The sequence below is a fragment of the Saccopteryx bilineata genome, chromosome 8 (genome assembly GCF_036850765.1).
Source record: "Saccopteryx bilineata isolate mSacBil1 chromosome 8, mSacBil1_pri_phased_curated, whole genome shotgun sequence".
Lineage (NCBI taxonomy): Eukaryota > Metazoa > Chordata > Mammalia > Chiroptera > Emballonuridae > Saccopteryx > Saccopteryx bilineata.
In genome coordinates, this window is record NC_089497.1 from 30,234,695 (window position 1) to 30,256,082 (window position 21,388).

The window sequence follows — 21,388 nt, forward strand, 5'->3', positions numbered from 1 at the left end:
CATATGCAGCTGAGGGGACTAGGGGAGGAGTCCCTGATAAGCTAGCATTTGAAATTGGCTTTGGAAGGTGAGTAAGAATGTAGAGAGAGAGACAGAAATGGAAGTAGTGTGGTCCATCTGGAGAACAGGCACCCACAGGCACGGGGATAAGACACGATGAGGGTTTCCCCACCGTGCAGGAAGACGCCTCCCTTTGGGAACTTTTTGGCTCTTTCCTCAAATGATCTCCTGAAAATTCTGACCTGACTCAACTTATACCTTCTTTATCAGACTCCTTTGAGAGTAGAGATTGCTTTACTTATCTTGGTCGTCCCACAGCTCATAATGAAGTGTTTGTAAATAATAGGTGTGAAATAAAATAATTAGTAAATACAAATATAGTGTACAGGTAGGAGTACCCATAGTCTGGTAGATTCCTAGATTGAGCCGACACCGTGTCTGGTTGTACCGCAGGAGAAGTGGCACGTCACCAAAAGGCTGCCTTGGGGCAGTGCTGAGTGAGGGAGCTTCCTAAGGGACAGACAGCTCATCCTAAGAGGAGCCATGCATTCTAACTTTGGTCCAGTCACAGAAACAAGGTCATCAAAGGGAAGAGATCCTTACAAAAAAATCCTATTGTCACTTTTGTTTCTTGACCCAACCCTGCCTTTGTCCCTAATTGAATTCAGGCCTTAGTCTCAGGAAGGTGTTTTAAATAGGTGCTTCCCAAACTGTAATTTGTATGTACATCACCTGGGCCTCTTGTTAAACCACTGCAGATTCTGATCCACAGGTAACAATTCTGCCAAAAAACCCAGTCCTAAAAAGCGATTTCAGTAAAAATTTGGTAAGACGTGTGACACAAATGGCACTACCGGGAAACCCTCTCATAGGAGAGGAGAAGGGGACCTTCTCTGCTGCTACTCCATAGACCACTGAGCTGCTTGGCATGTTGGGGCTCCCAGGACCTCCTTGGCAGCACCCGGGGGAGGCGGCAGTGCCAGGGCACTGGTCAGTATCTAGCCTATGAAGGTTAGAGCAGGGGAAGAGGAGAGAAAATGGTAGTTGACTCGATAGTTAACTGGTTTTGCTCATAGTATGTGTAAAACATCACCCGAACTCCCAAAAGAATTTGGGAAGCCTTTTTAGGAGACTAGGATCCTATTTGAGCAGGTGGTGACAAGGACTAATACATCCTGGATTATTACTATTAATATGACCCCATCTACGAGATAGTAAATCTGGAAGACAAAGATTTTACTTACCGGAAGATCCTATGAGAGCTTAGATATTTCTGGATAGATCATCTTCAGATCTTAAGAAAAGGTAATATCATTTCGTGTAAACATTCCACGATTCTACCATTTTGTCTGAGTCACAGTACAGAATTGGATACATGTGAAGGAATGTATCTAGTGGGTTACCTATTATTAAGAAATATTGCTACCCAATCATTTAAAAGCAACCTCACCGAAGTCCAGACATAAAGAGAGGAGAGAAGCGCATCGTCCGCATCAGTAGCAGTCGTGTTAGTCTGGTAGCTTTATAGATGATTTGTTTCTATTTTCCAAACTTTTATAATTATATAATTTTTTTTTCATTTTGAAAAAGGAGCCTAACAAATACCTTTCTAGAGAATTAGCACAATGGAAACTCCACATACATATATATTAATGAACATGTTGTTTTCTTATTACAATTGTAACCCTTGATCATTTTAAAGTATCCTAAAATCACAAAAATATACAATGTAGGGCATGAGAGCCCACAGGCAGCACTGTAGTTCTAATATATATATTTTAAATCTAATTTGATTCATGATACCAGTATTAAACTTTGGTAACCCGATGAACTGACTTTTGGCTTATAGGATGTGCTCAGACTGGTCCATGCATCCTCATCCCTGGGATGTGATGGAAATACAAGAACACCCTTTTAAAAAAATATGCAATTCCTTTAAACATATATTTTAACCCAATCTAAACCTTTCTGTTCTCCAGCATTACTTCACCTTGTCATCACCCTAATGTAAGGAAGAAACGAGGGACTACCTTCTGGACTTAATTCTAAAGAAGAAATTCTTATCTTTAAAATAAAATATCTTTGTTACAGTATTTTTTATTTTCTTTATTGTGTTCTTTGTGCATTTATATCTCCATTAGTTTATGAGCTTCATGAGGAAAGGGCCTAAGTCTTAGTCATCTTTGTATCTTCAGAGCATTTAGTACAGTGTCTTGCCCACATACAACACTCAGGAAATTATAATGACTGAATAATTTGAAAAAAAAAATCTAAAAGCTGAAAGTTGTTGGTTGTCAAGGAAGAAACAATAGGTAGAGCCGGATGAGCACTTTGCACTTTAGAAAAGCAGATTTTAAGTTCCTAAAAATCATGGAGAAAGAGAGAGCAGGGAAGTCCAGGTCCTGAGTCTTGAAAAGAAAAGACAGGATTTAACACAGCCCGAGGCACCGAGTGGGTACTGAAATGTTTACAGATGAAAGAGTGAATGAATGAAGTAATTTATCAGGATGGCAAAATGGTAAACTTTAAAAGTTAATATGTCACAAGTGATTCCAGTGATAAAAAAAAGAAGAAGAAGAAGAAAAGAGGTGACACCTGACCAGGCAGGGGCGCAGTGGATAGAGCATCAGCCTGGGACGCCAAGGACCCAAGTTCGAAACCCAGAGGTCGCTGGCTTGAGCAGCCACTCACCAGATTGAACATGGGATCACAGACATGACCCCATGGTCTCTGGCCTGAGCCCAAAGGTCGCGGGCTTGAGCAAGGGGTCACTGGCTCAGCTGGAGCCACCCCACCAATCAAGGCACATATGAGAAAGCAATCAATGAACAACTAAGGTGTCCCAACTATGAGTTGATGCTTCTCATCTCTCTGCCCCTCTCTCTTTCTCTCTAAAAAAACCCCCCAAAAACAAAACCTTAAAATCAATAGGGCAGCATAGAGTTTAGAAATAAATTTATTCATATATGATGAATTGATTTTCAACAAAGGTATCCAAGATAATTTTTTTAAAACCACTGAAACATTTTATTACCAATAAAAGCATCTTAAGAGTATGCCTCAAGAATTAAAAAAAAAACTTTTTTCTTATATAATTTCTGAGAATCAAAAGGAAAGGTAGGAAGCATGTAAAAGTACAGGACTGCCAAATAATAGTGAACATTGTCTAAAGAATATACCAAGTGTGTGGCAGCATCGGTTTCAGAAGCATTTAGATATAATAAGAGTATAAGTCCACACATTTTTAAAGAGACTTTATTTATCCATTTTAGAGAGAAGAGTGAGTGAGAGAGAGAGAGAGAGAGAGAGAGAAGGGGGAGGAGCAGGAAGCATCACCTCTCATATGTGCCTTGACCAGGCAAGCCCAGGATTTCAAACTGGTGACCTCAGCGTTCCAGGTCAGTACCTTATCCACTGTGTCACCACAGGTCAGGCGAGTCCACACATTCTAATTAAATCAAATATCAAATCTTCTGCTATCTTAATAACTGAACTGATGACAAAAGAACCTATATTTCAGAGAATTATTTTCTTTAATAATTTGTTAACATACAATACTTCCATCACATATTTTGCATAATACTCATTGTACTTGTATCAGATCTGATTAGCATCAGAAAACTGACAGTGGCATAGAAATTGAACACAAACCTCTGGACACCCAGGACCACTGAGCCATATGCCCATAACAGAGTTGAAGAAGGATGCGATGATGAAGTCCACCCAGTACATGACCATAAAGCAGCTCACCTGCAGCAGGAGGGCCTGGGGGGCCCTTTCCTTTGGGGCGGTCTGGGGAGAGGCTGGCGGTATGCAGGTGCTGCGACGGTCCCTGGCGCCTTCCCTCGAGAGCAGCACAACTGCTGACAAGGAGGCATCTCTACATAGCAGCAGTATGAAAGACAGGCTCCAGATGATGTAGCTTATTAGAGAAGGTGAGAAGTATTTTCTGATATTTAACAGCTTTGTATCGGTCACGTTAGAAGCCACAATACAGAAGATAAGGTTACTACTGAAATATCAACTGAGGACCCAGAGAGGAAGGAATGGAAGATGTGACTCCTGGATATCTGTTTAAGCTCGGCCCACCAGGAGGTGCTGGGGCTCAGGACCACGGCCTGGAGCGTGCTCAGGAGGCAGGTTTTGCAGATGGAAAGGCCCCTCATCACCTTTTCACAGAGAAAAAAGCACCTAGGCCATGGCCGGTTGGCTCAGTGGTAGAGCATTGGCCTGGCGTGCAGGAGTCCCGGGTTCAATTCCCGGCCAGGGCACATAGGAGAAGTGCCCATCTGCTTCTCCAGCCCTCCCCTTCTCCTTCCTCTCTGTCTCTCTCTTCCCCTCCCGCAGCGAGGCTCCATTGGAGCAAAGATGGCCCGGGTGCTGGGGATGGCTCCTTGGCCTCTGCTCCAGGCGCTAGAGTGGCTCTGGTCGCAACAGAGCGATGCCCGGGAGGCGCAGAGCATCGCCCCCTGGTGGGCGTGCTGGGTGGATCCTGGTCGGGCGCATGTGGGAGTCTGTCTGACTGTCTCTCCCCGTTTCCAGCTTCAGAAAAAATACAAAAAGAAAGAAAGAAAGAAAGAAAGAAAGAAAGAAAGAAAGAAAGAAAGAAAGAAAGAAAGAAAGAAAGAAAGAAAGAAAAAGAAAGAGAGAAAAGCACCTAAAATTGGAAGGCATCTGAAAATTCAATGACTCACAGAGGTCTGGAGACACCAAGAACAGGCTGGTGAGGAGCACCACCTGTGGACAAGGTGACACGTGCTCAGGCGGACAGCTTGAGGCCTGAGATCCAGAAGGAGGGGAAGAGAAGTAGGAATGTGTTAACTTAGAGTCCAAAGCCAGTTTGGAACATAAGACATTTTTTAAAATGGAAACATAAGTAGAAAGTGACCATCTTAATGGAAAAAAAAATGAAATAGCCCTGGCCGGTTGGCTCAGCGGTAGCGTGCGGAGGACCCGGGTTCGATTCCCGGCCAGGGCACATAGGAGAAGCGCCCATTTGCTTCTCCACCTCTCCGCCGCGCTTTCCTCTCTGTCTCTCTCTTCCCCTCCCGCAGCCAAGGCTCCATTGGAGCAAAGATGGCCCGGGCGCTGGGCATGGCTCTGTGGCCTCTGCCTCAGGCGCTAGAGTGGCTCTGATCGCAATATGGCGACGCCCAGGATGGGCAGAACATCCCCCCCCTGGGGGGCAGAGCACCGCCCCTGGTGGGCGTGCCAGGTGGATCCCGGTCGGGCGCATGCGGGAGTCTGTCTGACTGTCTCTCCCTGTTTCCAGCTTCAGAAAAATTAAAAAAAAAAAAAAAAAGAAATACCATCAATGTTATTTATTCCATAATAAAGATGAACATTGCCATCGTTATTTTAATTTTGCCTATTTATTCTCATAAAATTTTAATAATGCCGATTTGGCATGAGATTAGACACCAGATAATTGATGTGTATCAAAGAGATTAGACACCAGATAATTGATGTGTATCAAAGAGATTAGACACCAGATAATTGATGTGTATCAAACAACAACGCGTCCACAATCACACCTGGGGCTGTTCTTCAGGAAGCACCTCTCTACTTTCTGCATTTGCTCATCATATTCATAACCCAGCACTGTGCACATAAAAATAAATCATGAGTATTCGTACAAATGAAGTGAGTATATTTTATGCTAATAGGGAAAGAAAGGATCAACAGAGATTTGGGGAGAAAAAAATGTTCTGTTGACTCTATCCCACGCCGTATCACTTTGACATTTCTTTCCTTTTCATCCATCCTCCACATTTAAGTGCCCTTGTAATTATTCAGGGTCCATCCATAGAATCCAGGATAATGTCCTGATCATAAAGTCAGTGGATTCACCTTGATTCCATCTTCACCTTAATTCCCATGTTTTTTTTGTTTGTTTGTTTGTTTGTTTTTTATTTTATAATTTTATTTTTTTAATGGGGTGACATCAATAAATCAGGATACATATATTCAAAGATAACAAGTCCAGGTTATCTTGTCGTTCAATTATGTTGCATACCCACCACCCAAAGTCAGATTGTCCTCTGTCACCTTCTATCTTGTTTTCTTTGTGCCCCTCCCACCCCCTATCCCTCTCCCATTCCCCCCTCCCCCCCGTAACCACCACACTCTTATCAATGTCTCTTAGTTTCACTATTATGTCCCACCTACGTATGGAATAATACAGTTCCTGTTTTTTTCTGATTTACTTATTTCGCTTCGTATCATGTTATCAAGATCCCACCATTTTGCTGTAAATGTTCCGATGTCATCATTTCTTATGGCTGAGTAGTATTCCATAGTGTATATGTGCCACATCTTCTTTATCCAGTCATCTATTGATGGGCTTTTTGGTTGTTTCCATGTCCTGGCCACTGTGAACAATGCTGCAATAAACATGGGGCTGCATGTGTCTTTACGTATCAATGTTTCTGAGTTTTGGGGATATATACCCAGTAGAGGGATTGCTGGGTCATAAGGTAGTTCTATTTTCAGTTTTTTGAGGAACCACCATACTTTCTTCCATAATGGTTGTACTACTTTACATTCCCACCAACAGTGGATGAGGGTTCCTTTTTCTCCACAGCCTCTCCAACATTTGCTATTACCTGACTTGCTAATAACAGCTAATTGAACAGGTGTGAGGTGGTATCTCATTGCCGTTTTGATTTGCATTTCTCTAATAGCTAAAGAAGATGAGCATATTTTCATATATCTGTTGGCCATTTGTATTTCTTCCTGGGAGAAGTGTCTATTCATATCCTCTTCCCATTTTTTTATTGGATTGTTTGTTTGCTTGTTGTTGAGTTTTATGAGTTCTTTGTATATTTTGGATATTAGGCCCTTATCTGAGCTGTTGTTTGAAAATATCATTTCCCATTTCGTTGGCTTTCTGTTTATTTTGTTATCAGTTTCCCTTGCTGAGCAAAAACTTCTTAGTCTGATGCAGTCCCATTCATTAATTTTTGCCTTCACTTCTCTTGCCATTGGAGTCAAATTCATAAAATGCTCTTTAAAACCCAGGTCCATGAGTTGAGTACCTATATCTTCTTCTATGTACTTAATTGTTTAAGGTCTTATGTTTAGATCTTTGATCCATTTTGAGTTAATTTTTGTACAGGGGGAGAGACTGTAGTCCAGTTTCATTCTTTTGCATGTGGCTTTCCAGTTTTCCCAGCACCATTTATTGAAGAGGCTTTCTTTTCTCCATTGTGTGTTGTTGGCCCCTTTATCAAAAATTATTTGACTATATATATGTGGTTTTATTTCTGGATTTTCTATTCTGTTCCATTGGTCTGAGTGTCTATTTTTCTGCCAATACCATGCTGTTTTGATTGTCGTGGCCCTATAATAGAGTTTGAAGTCAGGTATTGTTATGCCCCCAGCTTCATTCTTTTTCTTTAGGATTGCTTTGGCTATTCGGGGTTTTTTATAGTTCCATATAAATCTGATGATTTTTTGCTCTATTTCTTTAAAAAATGTCATTGGAATTTTGATGGGAATTGCATTAAATTTGTATATTGCTTTGGGTAATATAGCCATCTTGATTATATTTATTCTTCCTAGCCAAGAACAAGGTATATTCTTCCATCTCATTATATCTTTTTCGATTTCCCTTAACAATGGTTTATAGTTTTCATTATATAAGTCCTTTACATTCTTTGTTATGTTTATTCCTAAGTATTTTATTTTTTTTGTTGCAATCGTGAAGGGGATTATTCTTTTGAGTTCCTTCTCAGTTGTTTCATTGTTGGCATATAGAAAGGCTATGGACTTTTGTATGTTAATTTTGTATCCTGCGACCTTACTGTATTGGCTTATTGTTTCTAGTAGTCTTTTTGTGGATTCTTTGGGGTTTTCGATGTATAGGATCATATCATCTGCAAAAAGTGATACCTTTACTTCTTCTTTTCCGATATGGATGCCTTTTATTTCTTTGTCTTGTCTGATTGCTCTGGCTAGAACCTCTAGTACCACATTAAATAAGAGTGGAGAGAGTGGACAACCCTGTCTTGTTCCTGATTTAAGGGGGAAAGCCTTCAGTTTAGTGCCATTTAATATGATGTTAGCTGATGGTTTATCATATATGGCCTTTATCATGTTGAGATATTTTCCTTCTATACCCATTTTGTTGAGAGTCTTAAACATAAAATTGTGTTGTATTTTATCAAAAGCCTTTTCTGCGTCTATTGATAAGATCATGTGGTTTTTGTTCTTTGTTTTGTTGATATGGTGTATTACATTAACCATTTTACGTATGTTGAACCATCCTTGAGATTCTGGGATGAATCCCACTTGATCATGATGTATTATTTTTTTAATATGTTGTTGTATTCGATTTGCTAGTATTTTGTTTAGTATTTTAGCATCTGTATTCATTAGAGATATTGGTCTGTAGTTTTCTTTTTTTGTGCCATCCTTGCCTGGTTTTGGGATGAGGGTTATGTTGGCCTCATAAAATGTGTTTGGAAGTATTGCTTCTTCTTCAATTTTTTGGAAGACTTTGAGTAGAATAGGACCCAAGTCTTCTTTGAATGTTTGATAAAATTCGCTGGTATAGCCGTCAGGGCCTGGACTTTTATTTTTGGGGAGGTTTTTAATGGTTTTTTCTATTTCTTCTCTACTGATAGGTCTGTTTAGGCTTTCTGCTTCTTCTTGACTCAGTCTAGGAAGGTTGTATTTTTCTAGGAATTTATCCATTTCTTCTAGGTTGTTGAATTTAGTGGCATAAAGTTTTTCATAGTATTCTACAATAATTCTTTGTATATCTACGGTGTCCGTGGTGATTTCTCCTCTTTCATTTTGGATTTTGTTTATATGAGTTCTTTCTCTTTTTTCCTTGGTAAGTCTTGCCAAGGGTTTGTCAATTTTGTTGATCTTTTCAAAGAACCAGCTCCTTGTTCTATTAATTTTTTCTATAGTTTTTCTGTTCTCTAATTCATTTATTTCTGCTCTGATTTTTATTATCTCCTTTCTTCGGCTGGTTTTGGGTTGTCTTTGTTCTTCTTTTTCTAGTTCCTTAAGGTGGGAAGTTAAGTGGTTCACTTGGGCTCTCTCTTGTTTGTTCATATATGCCTGAAGCGATATGAACTTCCCTCTTATCACTGCTTTTGCTGCATCCCATAGATTCTGATATGTCGTATTGTCATTTTCATTAGTCTGTATATATCTTTTGATCTCTGCACTTATTTCTTCTTTGACCCATTCATTTTTTAAAAGTATGTTGTTTAGTTTCCACATTTTTGTGGGATTTTTTTCCTCTTTTTTGCAGTTGAATTCTAGTTTCAAGGCTTTATGATCAGAAAATATGCTTGGTACAACTTCAATTTTTCTGAATTTGCTGATATTGTTTTTGTGGCCCAACATATGGTCAATTCTTGAGAATGATCCATGTACACTGGAAAAAAATGTATACTCAGTCACTTTGGGATGAAATGTCCTGTAGATGTCTATCATATCCAGGTGCTCTAGTGTTTTGTTTAAGGCCACTATGTCTTTGTTGATTCTCTGTTTGGATGACCGATCTAGAGCCGTCAGCGGTGTATTGAGGTCTCCAAGTATGATTGTATTTTTGTCAGTTTTTGTTTTAAGATCAATAAGTAGCTGTCTTATATATTTTGGTGCTCCTTGGTTTGGTGCATATATATTAAGAATTGTTATGTCTTCTTGATTCAGTGTCCCCTTAGCCATTATGAAATGGCCATTTTTGTCTCTAAGTACTTTTCCTGTCTTGTAGTCAGCATTATCCGATATGAGTATTGCTACACCTGCTTTTTTTTGGATGTTATTTGCTTGGAGTATTGTTTTCCAGCCTTTCACTTTGAATTTGTTTTTATCCTTGTTACTTAGATGAGTTTCCTGTAGGCAGCATACAGTTGGATTTTCTCTTTTAATCCATTCTGCTACTCTGTGCCTTTTTATTGGTGAGTTTAATCCATTTACATTTAGTGTAATTATTGATACTTGTGAGTTCCCTATTGCCATTTTATATCTTGCTTTCTGTTAGTTTTGTGTCTTGTTTGATCCTTCTCTTTCGTTTTTCTATCTTTTGTTTTTATTTGGTTGTATTCCATACATCTTTCCTCTGTTGCTATCTTTTTTATCTCATGTGCTTCTGTGGTGGTTTTTTCAATGGTGGTTACCTTTGAGTAATGAAAAGGGTCCCTACCCTGTTCATTGTAGCAAACTATTTTGTGAGTACTTTTGCACTCCATCGTCCTTTGCTACTGTTAATCTCCGTCTTCTCCCCCTCTTTCTTTTTGTTGTTGTCACAGTTTAAATTTGGTTTTATTGTGTTCTTCTTGGAGCTTTTACTTGTGGCTATGTTTTTTTTTTGTTCTTTGTATCTGATTGGAGAACCCCCTTTAGTAATTCCTGGAGTGGGGGTTTTCTGATGATAAATTCCCTCATCTTTTCTGTATCTGTGAATGTTTTTATTTCTCCTTCGTATTTGAAGGATAGCTTTGATGGGTATAGTATTCGTGGCTGAAAGTTCCTCTCTTTCAGGATTTTAAATATTGGGGTCCACTCTCTTCTAGCTTGTAGAGTTTCTGCTGAGAAATCTGATGATAATCTAATGGGCCTTCCTTTATATGTTGTATTCTTCTTTTCCCTGGCTGCCTTGAGAATTTTTTCTTTGCTGTTGGTTTGTGTCAATTTCATTATGATATGCCTTGGAGTAGGTTTCTTGGGGTTAAGAAAACTTGGAGTTCTGTTTGCTTCTTGAACTTGAGGCTTTAGTTCTTTCCACAGGCTTGGGAAGTTCTCATCAATTATTTGTTTAAGTATGTTCTCCATTCCATTTTCTCTCTCTTCTCCCTCTGATATACCTATTATTCTTATGTTATTCTTTTTGATGGAGTCAGATAATTCTTGTAGGGCTATCTCATTTTTTTTAATTTTTGAGTCTCTTTCTTCTTCTCTCTGTTGTGTCTCAAGTTGCTTGTCTTCTATTTCACTAATCCTCTCTTCTATCTGACCTGTTCTATTAGCTAAGCTTGTTACTTCGTTTTTCAGCTCGTGAATTGAGTTTTTCATCTCTGTTTGATTTGTTTTTATAGTTTCAATTTCCTTGGACATATATTCTTTGTGTTCATGGAGTTGTTTTCTGAGCTCCCTATATTGCCTTTCTGTGTTTTCTTGTATATCTCGGAGGATTTTTAGGATTTCTATCTTGAATTCTCTGTCATTTAGCTCCAAGGTTTCCAATATATTAAATTTTTTCTCCATAGATTTTTCCTCATCTAGCTGTGTTACCTCTCTTTCTTTTGTATCCATGATATTCGATTTTCTCTTCCTTAATGGCATCTGAGGGTGGTTTTGTTGATAGCATTAATGAGATTTAATAAAGAATAAAAAGTTAAAAAAAATAAAAAAATAACAAATCGAAAAGAGTTGTTTTTTTTAAAAAAAATTAATAATGAAATAAAGAAAAATAAAATAAAATAAAAATTTTTTAAAAAAGGAAATTATTCCCCCCCTCTTTTTTCCTCTCCTCTCCTCTCCCCTCTTTCTTGAGAAAATCTTGTGGTGGACTGTGAGTTATAACAAACAATGCCTGTGATGGAGGGCCTGAATTGGGGAAAAGTAATGAAGGGGCAAAAAAGAGAGAAAGAAAAAAAAAAAAAAAAAAAAAGGAAAAAAAAAAAAGAAAAAAGAAAAAAAAAAGAGCGTATGGACCCACAAAAAGCAAATAAGGAAAAAATTTGGGTCAAGAATAAAATGATTTGCTTTTAGGTGTTGGTTTTCTAAGAGTTATGATGAGAGGAATAAGAGGAAAATGGAAAAATGGGGGGACAAATTAAAAACTTACTATTGTATTTAGTGGAACAAGAACTAGATAATATGGAGAGCCAGGGATGGGAGCACTGCTAGTGAGTTAAAAAGGTGAAGTAAAAACCCCCCAAAATGCCACAAACATAGGTTTGAGTCCCAGATAAGATAATTTGTTTGTTATTGAGGTTTGAATGAGAGGAGATGTAAAGGAGAAAGGAAGAAACTAATATAGAGGGAGAAAAGAAAGAGAGAGAGAGAAAAAAAGAGGGAACCACTAAAAGAAGAAAAAAGAAAGGAGAGAGAGAGAGTTAAGGGTTTTGGAGTGCAACCCTCATAGAGAGAAAGGAAGAGAAGAGAAATGATAATGGGAGATGTAACACTTATGGGTAGTGTAGTTCAGGGAGAGGAGAGAGTAAGACCGGTAGAGAGTTAATCGGCCAAATTGGAGGAGGAAAAAAAAGTCTCAAGAATGAAGATAAGAGAAACAAACGAACAAATATAATAAAATGGGATAGGTTATAAAGTCTGCAGATTATTCTTGATTTTGAGAGGTTATCTTCTTGCTTTTTCTTTTCTCTCCCTCTTCCTGGTCGGTGACTCTTTACCCCGGGTTCTGCCCCTTTGGCACGCTCAGGTAGAGGTTTGCAGTTGATAAGTCTCTATGGCAATGTCATGTATTGTGCTTTATTCTCGTTGGGAGTCGAGGCTCATTAGCATTTATAGGCTCCGACAGTGAGAGAGTCCGTGTTCCTGGAGCCTTTCTCCTAGTCTTTCCTTCCTCAATTAGTAGCCTGATAGTCCAGGTATGGGGTTGCTGCTGCCTCTGCCTGGATAGTAAGAGGCTCAAATTGCTGGCAACTCCCCACTCTATTTCCACTCAGCACAGGGCTCTGGGTAAGGCTCAGTCAGTCAGAGCTGCTAGCATAATCAGGCGGGCTTTCCGCCCACTCGAAGACCTCTGGCTCTGCCACTCTATCCGGTAACACAAGCGGGCGCCCACTTCCGGGGCGCTTGGAGGAAACTCTCACTCACTGTCTGCAACCAGGATATCCGGCCAGCAGTCTCACGCTCTGAGTGAAACCCCCAACCGCAGGGAAAAGTTGCAGCGTTGGAATTGAGTCTCGCTCCGTCCCCGTGTGCGGCTTTTGCAAGGCGCTGGGGCGGCCCGAGATTCCGCTTTGGCCCACACAAAGGCCCCTGACTCTGCCCCTCTGTGCGATAACACGGGCGCGCACTGCGGAGGCACTCGGAGGAATCGCTCACTCCTTATCTGCGCGCGCAAACCAGGATATGAGGCCGGCCGCGGTTCCCTCTGAGTGAAACAGCCTCCAGCACGGAAAATCTCCACCGTTGGGATTAGTTCTCACTCCCTCCCGTGCGTGGCTTTCCCAGGGCGCTGGGGCTGCCCAGAGACTCTGCCCTCAGCCCACAGAAAGGCCTCTGACCCTGCCTCTCCGTGGGGCAACACGGGCACCCACTTCCGCGGCTTAGGAAGAAATCTCTCTTCCACTAACTGCGCACCGACCAGGAGACCGGGTAAAATGGCCGCTCCGCTTGTCTTTCTTTGTTTGGGTTTGGCGCGAGTGTTAGCTTGTATTGCCCGGGTTGCCACAGGATCAGATTTTCCTCGGCTTGGATCTCTGAGCCACAGCCTGGTTCGGCCGTTTTTGCTGCGGCGGCCTGGATCTATTCACCCCCTTTGCCCGCCTCAGTTTCTATATTCACAGTTACCAGAAAAAGCCGCCCTGTTTAGGTTAGTGAGGAAGGCGGAGCATTTCTTACTCCCTATTTCCTTCGGGGTTTGGTTATATATTTAGCCAATTTTTCACTCAATCATACCTTTGGGTGTATTGCGAAGAATCTGGAAGCTCCAAGTATAGGTTTTTCTGTTTCTGGTTGAAGATCTTGTTGAGTTTTGGGGGAGATTTATCGGTATCGCTTCCTACTCCGCCATTACTCTGACGTCATCTCCAATTCCCATGTTTTTTCATATTCCCTAATATGTCAGTGGTCAGGGTTTTGATATGTGGATACCTTTTTAGTAACTGTATCTCCTAAAAATGACCCTGGCTCTCTCCTCGTTTAGTTTTTGTACCAGAGACCCCTTATGTAAACTCTTCATTTCAGAAGGGGATTGTTGAAGCCCTTAATTTTCAAGAGGACAAATAAACAAACAAAAACCCTCCATATTTATTTATACTTATGAACTTTTTTATATTGAAAAAATAAAAATATAGTAAACAAAATATCAAATTAGATAAATAGCAAATAATACTGTGTATAACATATTTGAAATTTCTTCTTTAGTCCTCTATATGTGCCAATTTTTCCCCTAAATGTTCTCTAAAGACTGAAACTTTATTATATAAATTCTAGCAAGAGTAAGTAAAATTATAGTGTTTAAAATGAATACAGTTTTTGTAACTGAATAAAAGGTCACAGTATATAAACTTCATGTATCCTAGGGAAATTATAAATCATCTATTTCCAATAGGCTCAAGGAAATAGCAATAAGCAAGTATTGTGATTTGATATGATAATGGACATATACATATGTATACTTAATGGGATATAAAATACAGAATGAATAGGAATACATTTAGTATTCCAGACTGCATAGTTGCTCTGGAGACATAGTCAAAAGTGCCAAAAACTTGTAGCTAACGTCACTGTAATGGCCACTTCTATTTAAATGCATTATTTCAATGAAAAAAAAAAAGAAATAATACTTTTTTAACATTTCCCTCACCCACCAAAAACAATCTGGACATTTTCCAACAAAAGGGCCAGTGTAATTTCTTAAGAGAGACTTTAGTGTCTTAATTGTATGTAATTATACTGTAACCATTTTTCTTAAAATGAGAGCAGACCATTGCACAATCTTTTCTTCATTGGTTTTAAACTCATCATCATCATCATCATCATCATCTCAGCACCACCACTACCACAACTACCACCAACAGCAACAAAGAACTTCTAAACAATAATCCCTAGTCTGGACAATAGATTTCTTGGTCAGCATCCCCAAGTGCTAGGGCTCCTGGACTGCTGGGGAACACAATGCTGGGTAACTGCTGAGGTCGCCAGATCAGAACCCTGGGCTTGCCGGGAAAGGCACATACGAGAAGCAACTACTACGCTTTTCTCTCTCTCTATCCTCTCTCTAAAGTTAATAAATAAAATATTTTTTTAAATGGTTATACAAGGCTGAGTACTGAATACGAAAACCCTGGCTGTCTGTTTTTTAGGGGGTATGTGTTTCGTTCTGATTTCATCTTAATAGGACTCAATGTCTGAAAATACAGCTGCTGAACCAACAGCATGCCTTTCAGCCGGGAGAGGGTCGTGTTGACTGCCAATGACAGAAATACAATCTTAAACAAACCTAGTGTGGCAGAGAAGTATTTTTAAACATTCTTCAGGCACTTTGGTTCCTCCTAATCCCCTTTAAGGAAATGAATAAAGTTTTAAAATTAATTTTTATTCTCTTGTACTTTTATTATCTTGTACTTTCTTATAGCCTGGATCTGAGTATGAGATTTGAAATTAATGAATGACATTTTGAGCAATAATAATAATAATAATAATAGGCCTTAAGAAAGCAGGCTTTATAAGAGAATACTGTCTTTGCCACTTTACTCAATAAGAAATACTTTTCTAGGCACTGGGGATGTAGCAGTAAAGAAAACAGACAAAATTCCCTACTGTCATGAACAATACTTAGTAGCCCTAGGGCATTGCTCTGTAACTTAGCCTCCTCCTCAATGGGGAGACTCTGATCATTTAAGGATAGATAATGTTATCATTAGAATACTAGAATAATACTTAAAAAAAAAAACAAAGAAGTACAGCTAAAAATATAGTAGAGAAATTCGAATACTAAAATTTTTTTTTTATTCGAAAGAAGGAAGCAAATTTTCCAGTTTTAGCATTTCCGCTTGATAACATTTCAGCTGGTCTGGATTGACTCTATGCTTATCTGCAGAGCTATTTACCTTTGGCCAATGCTATAATAGTATTTATTATCTAAAGATAAAAGATCTTCTTTAACCATCTCGAGGTGAAAGAAGCATGAGAACAAATACTTTCGGTGTGAACGTCTACGGGAAAGTAATTCTAAAAGTTTTGTAATTAAAGGCGAACTATGGTATTTAATATGGGTATCTGATTTATTCTCCACTTTTATTCTTATCATTTTATTATTATTATTAATTAATTAATTTATTTTTTAGGTGAGAGGAGGGGAGATAGTGAAGCAGACTTCCACATGCGCCCTGACCCGGATCCATCTGGCAACCCCATCTGGCATCAATGGTTGGAGTACTAAGCTATTTTTAGCACCTGAGGCTGATACGCTCCAACAGAGCTATCCTCTGCACCTGGGGCTATGCTTGAACCAATCGAGTCACTGGCTACAGGAGGAGAAAAGGGAGAGAAGGGGGAGAGGAAGAGGGACAGAACCAGATGGTTGCTTTAAATGTGTGCTCTGACCAGGAAACAAATATTCTGATCTTTATGAGTTAATTTCTGCTTTAATGAAAGTTGATCATAGTAGTTTCAAATAAAAAGAAGGAGGAAGAAGGGAAGAAATAAAATATAACAGAGCCCAGAAATTAGAGTGGATTCTAAAAAGAAAAAAAAAAAAGGTGAAAAGATAGGTAAAGAGAAATTTAACCTCTTTCAAATTCTACTGAATTTGACACGGTCTATCAGAAGTCTGTGCCAGAAAAGAAATGAATAGTTTTAAAATAATTGCTAGGTATCACACTGTGCTAAATAGCTGACATCTTATTTCCTTTGGTTTATATAAAAACACTGAGCAGTCTTTCTTCTAATCTATACTTTACAGTTGAGGAGCAGAGATCAGTGAGGTAAAAGTAAGAACAGAAGTTGTTAAGCACACTAGTGAACAGAATCAAGTGTGTAGACATTTCCTGGGCCAGATAAGTTTGATTTTGAGCACAGAAGGGAAAGTAATAAAAGTTGGAACTGGATAACTTTTCTCGCATGAGTCACTGGAAAATTGCCATGCTGTTGTTTGTCTGCAATAATACTTAGTAGCCCTGGGTGTCCAGCCCGTTGGAAAGCCCCTGGGTGTTTAACTGGTAAAGACCTTTAACAGACATTTGATAATGCCAAGGACGATGATAACTAATGGCTGGGAGGGCTGAAGGTCTCCACCTCAGTGGTGCTGTAATTAAAAGCTAGCTTTGATTCTCTCTAGACAGGTGACCAGGCTGCTATATTGAACAGATTCCAGGGCAGAGACTTAGATGTTCCGAAGTTTGCACCCATTTCTATTTAAATCTATCTCTGGTTCTAAGTTGTCCCTTCTTCTCACGCCTCACACATTTCAATTTGTCTTGTTCTTCTTTACTCATTGACCCAACTCCAAAGAAATCATTAAGAAAATCTTTTCCCAACTCTAGTCTCTACCATGAGTTTGAACTGTAATCTTCCATTTTATTTCTTGGCATATATTTCTTTTATATGCTACTCAAAAAATTATTAACTCTGGGACTCATTTTTGTCTCCTGTGAAATGGAAGAATTGGTTGAATGATATGTTTTAGACTTCGCACCTCTAGGTCCTAAGAGTTCATAGAATTAATTCACGTGGTAGAGTGTCAGAGGTGTGACACACAGGAGAGGCACTGCTCCACCAGAAAACTGCTTAAATGAAGGCAGCTCTATATACTTCCTGTTCACATATTATAATTGGGCTTCTTCATAGATTTTATTTGAAGGGATCTGATACTAAAACAAATTGGAAAACCATTAGATTAGGTTCTTTCAATCTCAAACAGCCTTAGATAGTAACACCCTATGATTCTGCGACCTTACCTAACAACTCTAACAGCGGGAAGAGCTGTTTTATCCATTTACCTTGTGCGTGTGTTCAGAGACTTAGACACATACAGGTTAAGAAATTTAGACTAGATCCATGGGTGATATATAAGACTTGGCTGAATGCACACAAAGGAACTAATTCTACCAGAGGGGCTCTAGAGATAAATTCCTTTCTCATGAAATGATTCATAGTTACCCCTCAGATACTACGGAAAAGAAAAAACTCATATACCTATTTTTCCTAGCACACTTGACCCTGCTAATTTGAAGCAGCGAAAGAGCGTTGAATTCTAGGCAGAGCCCCAGAGTAGGGTGTACATATAACCTTAGCTTCCGCTCCTCGTCCTCTGCCCCTCCCCCCCCCTCCTGTGGCAGCTCCTCCCATTCTGGCTGAGAACGCAATAGAGACAGAGCAGAATTAAGTTTGTTTTACTGTCTCTAAGGTCAGATACTGAAAGTTGTCATGGTTCCTGAAAATCTACCCCAACATGTTCAGAATCAGCAAATGAGGTGATGAGTGTGCACCTTCTCGGCTGCTGGTGCTGTGGAGAGCAGTCCAGTTTTCCCTCGGCGATCGCACAGTTCACAGGAGTCCTCCTTGCAGAACCTGGGGCCTCAAAACCTGGGGGGAGATGCCGGCTGGCTACCGTACACTATACGGTGTGTATAAATCAGGGCGGACTGGGGGCAGGCTGTTTTATTACAAACAGCGCTATTCTGAGCTCCTAAGAAGAAAGACTTTTAAAGGCTCAATTTGTTATTATTAGAGTCACTAATGTGAAGAATGCTTTCTGGAGACCGTTTCTTAAGCTGGAAAAGGAGCGGCATTGTATCTACCTGAGCTCCCCTATCCATCTGCTTCCAGCCTCACCTCTCCTATTTCATCCCCTGTTTTCAGAGTGGTCTTTCTCAAATGCAAATCTGATTATGCCATCTTCTGCCTCAATGCCTTTGATGGAGATCCATTGACTTCCGAATAAAGTACAAGCTCTTTGTCAGAATATACAAAGAACAGCCTCAACTTGCGCTATTTTCTACCCTGCATCTTTGGCTCCTGCCATTCCATTATTACTCTAGCTGGGAGTCAGAACCCGACATCTTAGCCTGGCTGGGTAGAGTACCATAAGAGTACCTTTTAAAAAGTCTCCCTGTGCCCTGGCCAGATGGCTCGTTCGCTTAGAGCGTCATCCTGAAATGCAGGGGTTGCAGGTTGGATCCTTGGTCAGGGCACATATAAGAACAGATCGATATTTCTGTCTCCCTCTCCCCCTTCCTCTCTCTCTGAAATCAACAAAAAATTAAATTAAAAAAAAAAGTTTCCCTATAGCAAAATCAATGAATGTCTCCATTAAAAAGAATGCTTGAAGTGAGACCAAGAGACATTGATAAGAGTGTGGTGGTTACGGGGGGAGGGGGGAGAGGGAGAGGGAAGGGGGAGGGGGAGGGGCACAAAGAGAACTAGATAGAGGGTGACAGGACTTTGGGTGATGGGTATGCAACATAATTGAACTTTAAGATAACCTGGACATATTATCTTTGAATATATGTATCTTGATTTACTGATGTCACCCCATTAAAAATAAATACAATAAAAAAAAATTCAAACTAGAAAAAAAAAAAGAATGCTTGTACTCATGTGGTCTAAGTTAACTCGTTTAATCATTACAATAACGCTAAGATAAGTACTGTTTCTAACTGTTGGGCGAGGCACAGAGAAGTTCAATAGTTGTCCAAGTTCACACGTGGCAAAGTAAGGTTTCAAACTCTGACAATCAGGTCCCAGGAGCCATCCCCTTAACCATGCTCTTATAGCCTCTCACTAAAATGCAGATTCATGGGCCCCTGCACAGCCTAACGGGACACATTTGAAACAAGATCTCCAGGTGATTCTTCTACATAGAGGTTTGAAAATTGTAATGATAAATTGGGTTCAAATAGAAAGTAGTGGAAGGTGAGCGCCCTCTAGTGTATATACACGGGTGTCACATGTTTGTTGGTAATGAATCAGATCTTTTTATCTGTTCCCTAGCAGTGGTCCCCAATCCCCTGGGGCTGCGGACCGGTACCGGTCCACAGAGAAAGAGTAAATAACTGACATTATTTCTGTTTTATTTATATTTAAGTCTGAACGATGTTTTATTTTTAAAGAATGACCAAATTCCCTCTCTTACATCCATCTAAGACCAGCGGTTCTCAACCTGTGGGTCGCAACCCTGGGGGGTCACCTAAAGCCATCGGAAAATACATAATGCATATCAGGTATTTACATTCCGAATCATAACTGTAGCAAGATTACAGTTATGAAGTAGCCACCAAAATTATTTTTTGGTTTGGGGTCACCGCAACATGAGGAACTGTATTGCGGGGTCACGGCATTAGAAAGGTTGAGAACCACTGATCTAAGACTCTCTCTTGACGCTTGTCTCGGTCACGTGATACATTTATCCGTCCCACCCTAAAGGCTGGTCCGTGAAAATATTTTCTGACATTAAACCAGTCCGTGGCCCAAAAAAGGCCGGGGACCACTGGCCTACAGAATAGCCAGATTTCATGCTGTACAAATTTTAAAGGTTATATCAAGCTAAAGCTAAATTATTTCCATTATATAAATATTGCCAGAGAGTTGTCTCTCTTCATACCTCAGCAGCTCCTGGAAATTTAATTTAAATACTGTAAGAGCCCATCCCAACGAGTCTGGTTGTTAGGAATGAAGACTCATATCCTTAGTGTACAGTAACTGTTAGCTAAATGGGAAACACCAAATCCACTCTGTTGAGGCAGATTTCACTTTTTTTCCCTGTATTTTTCTGATGTGAGAAGCAGAGCGAGGCAGACAGACTCCCGCATGTGCCCGACTGGGATCCACTCAGCATGCCCACCAGGCAGTGATGCTCAGCCCATCTGGGCCATTTCTCCATTGCAACCGGAGCCATTCCAGCACCTGAGGCAGAGGCCATGTAGCCATCCTCAGCACCTAGGCCAACCAATGAATCCTTGGCTGTGGGAGGGGAAGAGAGAGACAGAGAGAAAGTAGAGGGGGAAGGTTGGAGAAGTAGATGGGCATTTCTTCTGTGTGCCCTGGCCAGGAATTGGACGCTCTACCACTGAGCCAACCAGCCAGGGCCAGATTTCACTTATTTTATCTGAGATGGTTGCCTTACATCATTAATTGTCTTCAGTAGCTCCTGCTCAATTTATTACCTTAGAAGGGAATTAGACTTTAGGCCCTCTGTTCTCTTGCCCTCTTTAAATTAAAGTTGGAAGGAGAAGAATCCATAACTATTTAGCATGATGTGTATACATCCCCTGGATCACTATGTTAGTCTATTGTTTATTTCCAAACAGGAAATCATCCATCCATTTTTTTTTAGGTTGGAGTTAAGTGTTTATAACAAAAAGACCCTAAAATATAGCAGATAAAACCAGATTGAAAGATATTTTCTCTGATATAAATGTTCACAGACAATGGTCCATATAGTGGAGGTATTGCATCCATACTCAACACACAGATTCCATTTCTGGGTTCAAAGTGGCTGCTGTACTTCCTGCTCTCACATCTGTATCCCAGCCAGTGGAGAAAAGGCCAGGGAAGAGCACATCCATTACTTTTCCCAGAAGTGGCATACAACCATTTTGTTCAAATTCCACTGGTGAGAATTTGGTCAAAAGCTTCAAGAGAGGATGGGCATGTCTTCAGTGTGACAGCTACGTGTCCCGCTAAAACCTGGAGTACCACCACTGAAGGAAGAAAGAGAAAGTGAATTTTT

General features: G+C 40.0%; 1 protein-coding gene across 1 annotated transcript in view; it reads left to right on the plus strand.

Annotated features, from left to right (window-relative positions):
• Window positions 1-16,759, plus strand: part of LOC136311654 (protein diaphanous homolog 1-like) — a 107,723-nt gene extending 90,964 nt beyond the window's left edge. The window contains exon 2 of the mRNA XM_066240798.1: window positions 16,005-16,759. Coding sequence (XP_066096895.1) covers window positions 16,005-16,099 — 95 coding nt within the window. The 3' untranslated portion in view covers window positions 16,100-16,759. The remainder of the gene's footprint in view (window positions 1-16,004) is intronic.
• Window positions 16,760-21,388: the final 4,629 nt, after the last annotated feature.